We start from the raw sequence: 11,354 nt of genomic DNA on the forward strand, positions 1-11,354 counted from the left end.
AAAGGGTAGTACATTTTATGCTCAAGTAATTGCTGACTATCATGAGCATTAAACAGCTGCACTGCAGTGACTGATATTTAAGTATTTTTTTCATGCACTAGGTGGCACTTGTTGCGTTCAAAATCAGCAGTGAACCTAGATGGTTTGTGAATAATGACACAAATAGTAGGATTGTTTTCTTGCTACTACTCATGTATAACTCTTTTTGGTTAGACTTGTGCTTTATTAAGCCAAATTTTCCCTTGGTTCATAAGGTAAATTATTATGTTCTGAGTGTGGTTTAAATGTTATGGTTTATAGCCTACTGTGAGATACGGGGTACAGCAGGTGCCGGTCCACCGAACAGCATGAAAACAATAAACAAACAATGGGTTTTCTCTTGCTTTTAGTAATTTTACTCCTCGTGGTTTTTTGCTCTCTCTCCTATTGACTTTCCAAGCATGTTTGACATTTCCATAAGGGTCCCGCCTCTGTATTTATACCGCGCGCCCGTTCAGCGCGCTCGAGCAGCAGAGCGCAGGAAGAAAGTGAAGCAGAAGTGAAGATTTCACGGAGTACTTTACCTGTTTCAAAGGGCCATGAACAAGCTCCCCGAAAAAGGATGACATCTAAATGTCGGTCTTCAGACATTCTGCCACAAAACCTTTCTGCAGGAAGCACTATGTTGGAGTCCAACATCTCCAAATCTCCACAGGACAGCACCGTCAAGAGTGCCAGCTGTGGATCTGTATCCGTGTTCTTTCCCATCAGTATGATGGTCACTGGAATGGTGGGTAACTCACTGGCGATGCTGCTAGTTTATAATGCATACCGAAGAAAAGAAAACAAAAGAAAGAAATCGTTTCTGCTTTGCATTGGGTCGCTGGCATTGACTGATCTTTTCGGCCAGTTGCTCACAAGTCCCATAGTCATTTCGGTTTACAGAGCAGATCTGAAATGGGACAACGTGGACTCGTCAGGAACTCTCTGCGCTTTCTTCGGCGTGTGCATGACCACTTTTGGTTTATGCTCTCTTTTTTTTGCGAGTGCCATGGCTATTGAAAGGGCCTTAGCCATTACTGCTCCTCACTGGTACTCGAATTACATGAAAACCAACTTGACCAAACAAATTCTTGTCATTATTTGGTGTTTAGTTTTGCTCTTTGCGTTGTTGCCCGTTGCTGGCGTGGGAAAATACACGTTGCAATGGCCAGGCACTTGGTGTTTTATAAGTACAGGTGATAAGGACGTAACGGGAAATACGTTTTTTGCCATCACTTTTGCAGTGCTGGGGATATTTTCATTGCTCGTCACTTTATCTTGTAATTTTGTGACCATACGTGCATTGGTTACACGTTGTAAATCGAAGCTAAGCTCGACTCAGTCATCCAAGCAATGGGAGAGGTTAACAACAGAGACTGTTATTCAGTTGATGGGCATTATGTGTGTCCTGTTGACATGTTGGTCACCTCTGCTGGTATGTATCATATCTGCTTTTTACAGATACGCTTGCTGTAGTTATCACATGTAAGCATGCGCTATGTGAATACAGTTCAGTTTGATACGATGCCAAGACCTTTAGGTTTAAAATGCCCCTCTTTTGTCCTTTGTGAAATGATAGAAGGTATAATAATAAGTATAGCTTATTATTATAACATTAAAAAAGTTATCTTATACGTAAAAAGCAGTGTTATATGAGCAGAACGTTTATAGAGATGTTTATCCTATTCTTAGGTAGGTATAGATCCTAAATCCTAAACAAATAAAAGGAGAAATTGGATTAGGATTTACTTTAATAAAGGTATAGAAAAAGATAAAAAAATAATTATCTAAGAAAATGTTTTAAAAGAGCTGCCATGTAAAATCTATTTTACACTGGCAAAGAGAAAGATACAAAACTGTACCTTTTCTGTCACTGGGATGGTACCCTAAGGTTTAGTTTTTTGCCTTTACAAGTATATAAAACAAAATACAATGGTGTACCTTACTGTACCTTAAGGACATAATGTGCCCCTTTAAATGTACAGTTAAATGTATTATACCACTAACATTTAACTGGTACAAAATTGGTCCCTAAAGGTACTGTACTTACCCCAAAAGGTGCTGTATACCCATAAAGGTACAAAAATGAACCCAGTGACAGAAAAAGTAAATTTTTAAAGGTTTTTTTCCCTGACCTTAGTGTACCTAAAAAAATTTTTTTTCAATTTCCGAATTATCTTTAATGTAGAAAAACTCAATTTGTAAATCTAGCGAGTTGACATTCGACAAAATGTTGATTCTTTCCATTTATGTAATACTGGTTGAGATTTTGTGTTAATTATTAAATTCAATTTATAAGAAAATCATAAACATAAATGAATTCACTTAAATTTGCTTCGTGCAAAAATCGGTGTAAAATCTGTCAAATTTTAATTTATTATAGTAAAATGTGTTAAAATAAACATCCCAGGTAAAAAAGTAGTATACTTTAGTGTATTAGAAATATGATTGAAGTACATGAAGTATAAAACAAGTATGCTTCTACTTGTTGTACTTAATTTAAAGAGTATTTAATATGTACTTTTTAAAAGTATAATTCCAAAAAGATGTAATTAAGTTCAACTTAACAGTCCAAAAAATAAGTATACTAATTTACCAGTAATTCAATTATTTTTAAAATGTACTTTTGGAAAGTATACTTCAAAAAAGATGTAATTAAGTTCAACTTAAGAGTCAAAAAAATAAGTATACTAATTTACCAGTAATTCAATTATCTTTTAAGTGTACTTTTTGAAAGTATACTTCAAAAAAGATGTAATTAAGTTCAACTTAAGAGTCCAAAAATAAGTATACTAATTTACCAGAAATTCAATTATCTTTTAATTGTACTTTTTGAAAGTATACTTCAAAAAAAGATGTAATTAAGTTCAACTTAAGAGTCCAGAAAAATAAGTATACTAATTTACCAGTAATTAATTTATTTTTTAAATGTACTTTTTGAAAGTGTACTTTGTTGTCAATGTATTTTAAATTGTATAGAAGTTTATTTTTTTTAAGTGTATTAAATTTGACATACTTAGAGTGACAATTCAATATACTTATGGGAAGTATATTTTTTGGAAATTAATTGTTAATTTACTTTTTTAAAGTGTACTATGATCTCACTTCATTAGAAGTGTGACTTCTGTACACTTTATACGGTACACTCTAAAATAAGTGTATTTTTAGTTGCATATCAGAGTACTTTCATAAAATACGTTAGAATAATAAAATGTATACACTGCATCAAAAGAGCTGTATCCGGACAAATACGGATGGGAAATCCCTGCTAAACTTTAGGTTTGCCAGATAAATGAGGCAGAGTGCTTGGAAACGTACTCAGAAGTAAACTCGTGAAACATCCAGAAACCTTGTGTATAGGAACTGGTGGAAGTTTCCAGGGGCCTCATTTATCAAGCGTGCGTACGAACAGAAGTGTGCGTAAAGTGTGCGTAGGAACAGTTTTACGCAAAGTGTGGAATTTATCAAATTGCACTTATATGTAGAAATGTGTGTAAATATACACACACCTCGGAGTATGCGTACGCAGAGCATCTAGTGGTAGAATAGCGTTACTACTCAGGACCGTCCATCGCCAGCGTTAAAAGAACACTTTGCCTATTTATTATCCACCCCAAGGTGTTAAAAATGATTACTGTTAATAAAGTAACTGCAAATCAGTGTTGAAGTTAATGAAATTAGTGTCTAACCCTATATTAGAAAGCTCCGTCAAATGCTTGACACAGTGGCTTATCTTGCATTATTGGAAGACTTTGCAAATCATCCATTCCGCCTGGAGCGCGTTTTCAGAGATCGCGCCGATGATGCTGGTTATGCGGCTGTCCAAGGTAAGTTCTGTCATTGTCACGTCGGTGTGCTGTGACGCGTTTTTTTTTTTTTTTTTTGGCTGATAATTTAATGTCAAACCACTTTTTTATTTCTAGAAGTGTTCTCCCAACGGAATTAAACTCACTGGTAACATGTTCCCATGCAGATTTGTTTTCTTTTGTTAGTCATTCCCCCCGTATTAAGTGAACCAAACAAATGTGTTAATAACCTCATCCACCAGTAACTCAATTTCTGTGTCTGTAAAGATCCTCTTTTTCGCTCTCTTTGCCATTATTGCGATGAGGGAAAAAGCACAACCACGTGACTTATAACGGGAGGTGTTGTCACCATATATGGTTCATCGGAGGCGTTTCGGAATGCAAATGACCATGAACGTGCACGAGCATGGTGCTTAAGAACAAGTGGGATTTATCATCAAGGATTACTTACTGATGTGCGTACGAACCCCGTGCGCACGTTTGATAAATCCCGATTTTTTTGTACTTAGGCACATTCTAAATTTCATTCGTAGGTACAAATATAGAACATTTTCTACGCACTGTTGATAAATGAGGCCCCAGGAATCCTCAAAGCTGGATGTGAGGAGTGCTGGTTGTGAGGTGTGAAGGGTTAATGACAGAGGTGCTGTCTCTGTTTTCAAAGCTGGGTGGGAGGTTCGAGGCAGCACACATAACATAAAAACTGGATAAAAACATTATATATCTACAAGTGCGTTTACTAAATACATGTATTATTATGCTAATGTGATTTAATTGATAAAGTTTTTTTTATTTTAGAAAATCTGAGCATCACTGAAAATAACTGTCAACATGTTTGTCAACTAAACATGTTTTGTAAACGTTATACATTTTATAAAAATATTTTATATTTTTATTATTGATAAAGTATAAAGAACAAATCCGTGTGAAAACGCAGATTATAAAAAGTACATAAGGTGCAAGCAGAGGATCCAAAATAATGAAGAAAAAAAAAACATTTGAAACATCCAATGCATCTTGGAACTCGTAGTCAAATTTACATCTGCAGCATGTGAACGCCAGGGCAAAAGACTTCAATTCCCAGAATGCACCTGCACCCACCCATTCATTCCCACCAATCAGGATCAACGGCATTATTCAAACCGCTACTGAGTGACTCGGTTTTCGTTTTCATGCTAAACAGTACGGCTGAGGTAAGTTTGACTTTCATTCCTCTACATCGCGCAGATCTGTTCCGTATTTGTTCCTATTTTGTTCTTCACTGTGATTATTTTTGTCTTTATGCGAGAAGTGTTTTAATTTAAAGCACACACAGGAAACATCACTGTGACGGTACACAGTAACTTAACGTTAGTAAGTTCAACATGCGGTTTTTCAGTGAGCAAAGTTACATGCAAAATGCCTGATAAACGAATCAATTCGATGTTTAAAACTTAAATAAAACTGCAAGATTACTTGTGTTGGAGATGTTCAGCTAACTGTAGCAAATGGCTCTTTCTGCTATTTTAAACGATATAGACGATCTCTTGTTGTTTAAAAGCTCATTGCTGTAGTTCTGATAGATGCTGCTTATTTTGCAAGCCTGTTTTAATAGCTTTATTCTGTTTAGTAACCAACTTAAGCCAGCTTCACGTTAAGTTTAAGATAAACTAACGTTAGATGCTGTTGTAAAGAAGCTTGGAGTCAAAATATATTTTAAAGTTGTATGATTGCCTTCTTTTTTAATATGATGTCTATCCATGTTTGTGTTTACAGAGGTCATGTACCATGTGGTCGACCTTGCTGATGCTGAAGAGGTTTCTGTGTTAAAATGATGTAAGTTTAATCATTAATCTTGTTTTAATTCATGCCCATGTCATTCTGGCTACCAGTCAAATATCGCATACAATTAAAAATACTATTAATCACCTATAAAACCTTAAATGGCCCAGCACCTTCGTATCTTAGAGAATTAATATCAGAATACAATCCAACACGTACACTGCGGTCGCAAAATTCTGGTCTCTTAATTATTCCTAGAATATCAAAAGTGTCTAAGCTCTGAAATGATTTGCCAACTGATGTCTGTGAATCAGACACAGTCAATCACTTTAAATCTAAAGGGACACTTCACCCATTTGTATTAAAGGAATAGTCTACTCATTTTCAATATTAAAATATGTTATTACCTTAACTAAGAATTGTTGATACATCCCTCTATCATCTGTGTGCGTGCACGTAAGCGCTGGAGCGCGCTGCGACACTTCGATAGCATTTAGCTTAGCCCCATTCATTTAATGGTACCATTTAGAGATAAAGTTAGAAGTGACCAAACACATCAACGTTTTTCCTATTTAAGACAAGTAGTTATACGAGCAAGTTTGGTGGTACAAAATAAAACGTAGCGCTTTTCTAAGCAGATTTAAAAGAGGAACTATATTGTATGGCGGAACAGCACTTTTGTGAGTACTTCGACTCGGCGCAGTAACACCCTCCCTCTCCCATTATGAGAGGAAGAAGGGGAGCGGATTTTTCAGGCGAGTTGAAGTACTCCCAAAAGTGCTATTATGCCATAAAATATAGTTCCTCTTTTAAATCCGCTTAGAAAAGCGCTACGTTTTATTTTGTACCACCAAAATAACTACTCATCTTAAATAGGAAAAACGTTGATGTGTCTGGTCACTTCTAACTTTATCTCTGAGTGGTACCATTGAATGAATGGGGCTAAGCTAAATGCTATCGAAGCGTCGCAGCGCACGCACACAGATGATAGAGGGATGTATCAACAATTCTTAGTTAAGATAATAACATATTTTAATATTGAAAATGAGTAGACTATTCCTTTAAGCCTAGTATCTTTAGAACCCCAGTCATGTTTTTGAATGTTCGTGCATCATTTCCTGAGACAGGAGAAATACAGATTTCAGTGTTGCACTTTCTTCTTTCAATGATGTAAAAATCATCATTTTGCATCATTGAAAGAAGGAAGTCCAATATCTTTGTTGAGGGGGTGAGACTACAAACACCCCTTTTTCAGTCAAATAGGCACCAAATTCGAAATGTATGTTACATTTCCACTACAAATATGAGACACTTTCAATAAAGATTAATGTTTCTACGGGTGAAATGGTCCATTAAAGCAGTGGTTCTCAATCTTGTTCCTGGGGACCCACTGCTCTGCACATTTTGTATGTCTCTCTAACCTGACACACTTTGCTTAGTTCATGGAGCTCTCATCTAATGAGCTGATGATTAGAGTCAGGTGTGTTAGATAAGGAATACATACAAAATGTGCAGAGCAGGGGGTCCCCAGGAACAGGATTGAGAACCACTGCATTAAAGGATAATTCTGCCATTTAACACTTTGAGTCTCATTTCCAAGAGAAGTCAATGGAACTTTACAAAATGCCAAATAAAACACGACAGAAACTGTATTTTGCTACACTACTTGTTTTTAATCATCAACGAAAACCACAAACCACTCGGTTTTAAAAATGAACGTTAAGTGTTGTTTTAATGACATGCTTGTGCATGGCCCTTGACCTCCATTCTGAAGCAGTCAAGAGACGCTTCTAAACAAGTCAAAAAGTCAAGACATGACCCATTGTCAAAATTTCAGTGACCAACACTGTAGTTCATCCAAAACAAACCAGAAATGAGACTCAAAGTGTTTAATACCGGAATTATTCTTTAAGAATTTTTTCTTTAACAAAGCATTCACATATTTTGACTAGTATATTATACTTATCTCGCAAAAGTTAGCTTGTACAGAACAAAGCATTCACATAACTTGTCTAGGTAATTTACTAATGCCGCAATAGCTAGCCTGTCTGGAACCGAGCATATATTAAAACACAACACTGTGTAACACTTGCATTACATGTGAATGGCCCCTACACTAATAGGATTTTGTTTCTCTCTCCCTGTCTCGTCCTCAAACCCGAGGACATTGAGACAAACGGACCAGTTCCGGCTGCCGTGGAGGTCAACACACCACTGATCTACTGGCTGCCCTTCAACGTGATGCCCAGCCGATGCCTGACTACCGACGGAACCCGCTAAATCTCCTTATCCGTTTACATCCCATATATATATGTGTATATCTTTTCCTCCTAGGACTTTTTGTTCCTCCCTGAGGTTTTTCTCCTAGGGGTTTTTCAACCTCGGGGAGTCAACCAACATTGGCTCAACTTAGCACCCTCTTTTATACGAGACATTATTAATTTGCTCGCTTGTAAAGTTTATTCATAGCCGCTGTATTTTGCTACTTATATTGTCTGTTGATTTTTCTATGTTTCCCCTGCTTCTTTTAATGTAAAGCTGCTTTGAAACAACTACAAATTGTGAAAAGCGCTATATAAATAAAATTGAAATGTCTCTTTCCTGTTTTACAGATGCAGTGAGGGAGTGATTTCCCAACATTGAGGTGGCAGAGATCCGGGACCTTCTACGGAGGAAGTGCAACAATGCCAGTTACAAGGCCTCCAGTAGTTCAAATCAGAGCTAGATGTGCATATAGTACAAGTTGTTCGCAATTGTTCTCTTCCCGGCATTTCAAAGAAAGTCGACTGTTTAAGGTTCCCATTTTGCCAATATCTGTTTTGTGTGTTACTTTTGTGTCAATAATAAAGATCCTTTTTTGAAATGCAGTTTGTAATCTGTTTGTGTGCATTTGAACTGAATTTTTATATAATACACTTGTAGTGTAATTGCAATATTCATGCTTAAGTATAACAAAATGGGGATAAAAGTACAAATTAAATATACTTAAAATATAAAAATACACTATAATAATATTGCACTGAAAGTACGTCTTTATGATATTTAGGTTGTAATTGAACTTCACTTTAAAAACATTATTATTGTCATAGTGGGACACTTTAAAAGCACTAAAAATAGTTAGGAAGTGCATTTGTAGAGCACTTGAAATATTACAGAAGCATACTAAATTAACATAGTTTATACTAATTATAAGTATGATAGCAGTATGCACAAAATGTACTTAAACGCAACTATAATTTGTGCTGCAATGGCTTTTTAAGTGTATTTCCATTAAAATGGCAATACAATGCAATTGTACTGTAAGTGTGCTTAATTACTCATGAATCTTGATTTTCAGGAGTGTATTTTAGTGCACTTGAAGTTTAAAAAAAGTTGTTCCATTTTAGCATACTATTTACACTTGATGTGTAATCAAATAGGTGTTAAGTTGAAGTTAATACATAATTGAGTACACTTAACTATACTTGGATTTGACGAAAATAGTACAAAATCTAGAAAATATACTTAGTACACTTTTTTAAAGTATATTTTTAATATAATTTTTTTTCACCTGGGATAGAACACTGCATGTTGATAAAAAAACCATGATTAAATATCCCACAATATTACAAACAATTGTTCTTTTCATTTTTAATGACGTAATCATCAATTATTCACATAATGTGACCGTGATTGTGGTGCCTCCTCCCCTCGTTTCCGCAGATTCTTATGCTAAAGATGATCTCAACCCACACATCCTCTCATCATTGCAAGTCTGCCGCTGCATCTTTCCCACCCAATCAGGACTTACAGATGGACTGCAACTTCTTTCTCACAGCCATACGCCTGGCTTCACTCAACCAGATCCTGGATCCGTGGGTTTACCTGCTTCTCAGGGAGATTCTTCTGAGGAAGTTCTGCCAGGTTGCCAGTGCGGTATCCAAGTGCTCATTGGAGGGGCAGAAGGAAATTCAATGTCCTCTAGATGTCCTGAATAAAAAGGCTATTCAAAACGATCAGAACGTTCAGAAACAATCCCTCAATGTGGAGAACTGTAATTTGAGTGGGGGGAATGGGGAACAGTGACTGAAGTAGGGTTAATAGCATTTCAAAATAAGAAATACAATGGAATATCTGTGAATTGCTGTGATGAAACCAGCATGTAATCGCAGTCACTTCTGTGTAGCTGACCTGTCACAGTCAATATATTCAAAGGGATTTTGTAATTAACATCCTTTGAAGTAAAACTAAATGACTGAACTTGACCGGTAAAGGTATGCAGAACAGCAATATTAGTAAATGAAACGTGGCAAAACAAAAAGCATAAGAAACTGATTTTGCCAGCTCCCATGGAGTTGGTTTAAATTCTTCTGAACCAGTGTTGGCATTACATAAGAAAACATATTTATATATATGCCAATTGCTATATTGAAATGAAAGAATATTTCTTGGTTGAAATGGTTAATATATGGTGTGAAATATAAAATATCAAAGCTCATTTTGCACTCACAAGAAAGCACTGAATGGTCTTATATTTAATTTAAAAATTATAATTACGTTTTATTGTGCGCACTTCTCAATGCCAAGCCTGCAGAGCTCATAACCACAGGTGGCTGTTTTTATTGGTTTGAATTGTTCGGGTTGGATTTTAGAGTGAAGTTAATGCAACATAGATTTGCTGAATTTGTTGAAACGTTTCCAGACTTTGGTCAGCTGCTTTCAAAGTGACATTTTGAATGTGATGCGCACACCAAGTGCCTCGCAGTACAGCATCTGTTAATCTGCAAGATTTTAGAAATTTCCCAACAAAAGAGCTGTATGTGTGATAAAAGCAAGGCCTCTAAAACTCAAATGGAAGGCAATTTTACCTTATTTAGATGTCGATTAGTCATTATAGGAAATTACTTTTTCTATGCTAGCTGTCAGGGGGCAAATAAAGCTTTGCTCCTCCTTTTTCCAATATGTTCTTTATGGCAAATTATGGAATATTAAAGATCCAGTAGTTATACTGTGAGACATAAAATGTGTTTTTTACCCAAGGCTTTACATTATTCCATGCTGACAAAATTATCTTACAAAAAAGGCTTTGATTAAAATGAAAAACAATTGTGAAATATTGCAAGTGATGCAGATGCTACACGTCTTTTAAATCAGGCCCTTTAGTTTTGCTGTGTTCTTGCTCATTTTATGCATAATTGAACATCATACAGATCTGGAAACAATTAAGAGACCACTCCAGTTTTGCATTGAATCATCTTTATTGTGACCATTTCAGTCTAGTGTTTGTTGAATTCCAACAAAAGCAAACCTCAGGAGTCACACAATAGCAATGTAAAAGACGGAGAGCGTGATAGGATGCATATAAGATGTGATAAAAATCATGGTTATTCCTTCAAATATTTATTTTTTAACTATTCCTAAAATGCATGTTAAAAAAGTATTGTGGTCTTTAAAAATGAATATAAACTTGTTTTCTTTGAAGTATTTAAGATCTAAAAACATTGCATCTTTTTGATAGTTTGTTTGTTTTCGGCAAATCAGTTCAAATTATAACATTATTTTATTAGGAATTTGGCAGAAATGATGTCGGTAGTTGACAGAATTAAACAAAAATGATAGTCGCATACTTAAACGCATACCTCTATATAGTAACTTTAGAAAAACTGAAAATAATCTTGAATTGGTCTCTTAATTTTTTTCAGAGCTATATATGCATATGGGTGATTCTCACGAAATCCAGACTTAGAAGGTGTCCAGCATTAGATTTTTTTTAAAAGCCCTTGAAGC

At 35.6% G+C, this 11,354-nt stretch overlaps 1 protein-coding gene and 1 long non-coding RNA gene across 3 annotated transcripts; both read left to right on the top strand.

The window, feature by feature from the left end:
• The first annotated feature begins 347 nt into the window (after positions 1–347).
• On the top strand, positions 348–10,575 carry ptger3 (prostaglandin E receptor 3 (subtype EP3)). Of its 2 annotated transcripts, none has more exons than XM_065264938.2 (2): positions 348–1,456; positions 9,291–10,575. In XM_065264938.2, the coding sequence occupies exons 1-2, from the start codon at positions 602–604 to the stop codon at positions 9,651–9,653; spliced, it is 1,218 nt and encodes a 405-aa protein (XP_065121010.2). In that variant the 5' UTR covers positions 348–601; the 3' UTR covers positions 9,654–10,575. The 2 variants fall into 2 exon arrangements, with proteins under 2 accessions (XP_065121010.2, XP_065121011.2); XM_065264939.2 differs by having other exon boundaries at positions 348–769.
• Positions 6,575–8,455, top strand: LOC135757888 (uncharacterized). Its single transcript, XR_010536366.1, has 2 exons — positions 6,575–7,903; positions 8,201–8,455. It is a non-coding gene; the product is annotated as an uncharacterized lncRNA (long non-coding RNA).
• Positions 10,576–11,354: the final 779 nt, after the last annotated feature.

Source organism: Paramisgurnus dabryanus, chromosome 7, assembly GCF_030506205.2.
Source record: "Paramisgurnus dabryanus chromosome 7, PD_genome_1.1, whole genome shotgun sequence".
Taxonomy (NCBI): Eukaryota; Metazoa; Chordata; class Actinopteri; order Cypriniformes; family Cobitidae; genus Paramisgurnus; species Paramisgurnus dabryanus.

Excerpts from the sequence above, each read along its gene's own strand:
- ptger3 (XM_065264938.2), top strand. The coding sequence starts at position 602 with ATGACATCTAAATGTCGGTCTTCAGACATTCTGCCACAAAACCTTTCT. Across the intron at positions 1,457-9,290 it reads CATGTTGGTCACCTCTGCTG|ATTCTTATGCTAAAGATGAT; the intron begins GTATGTATCATA and ends TCGTTTCCGCAG.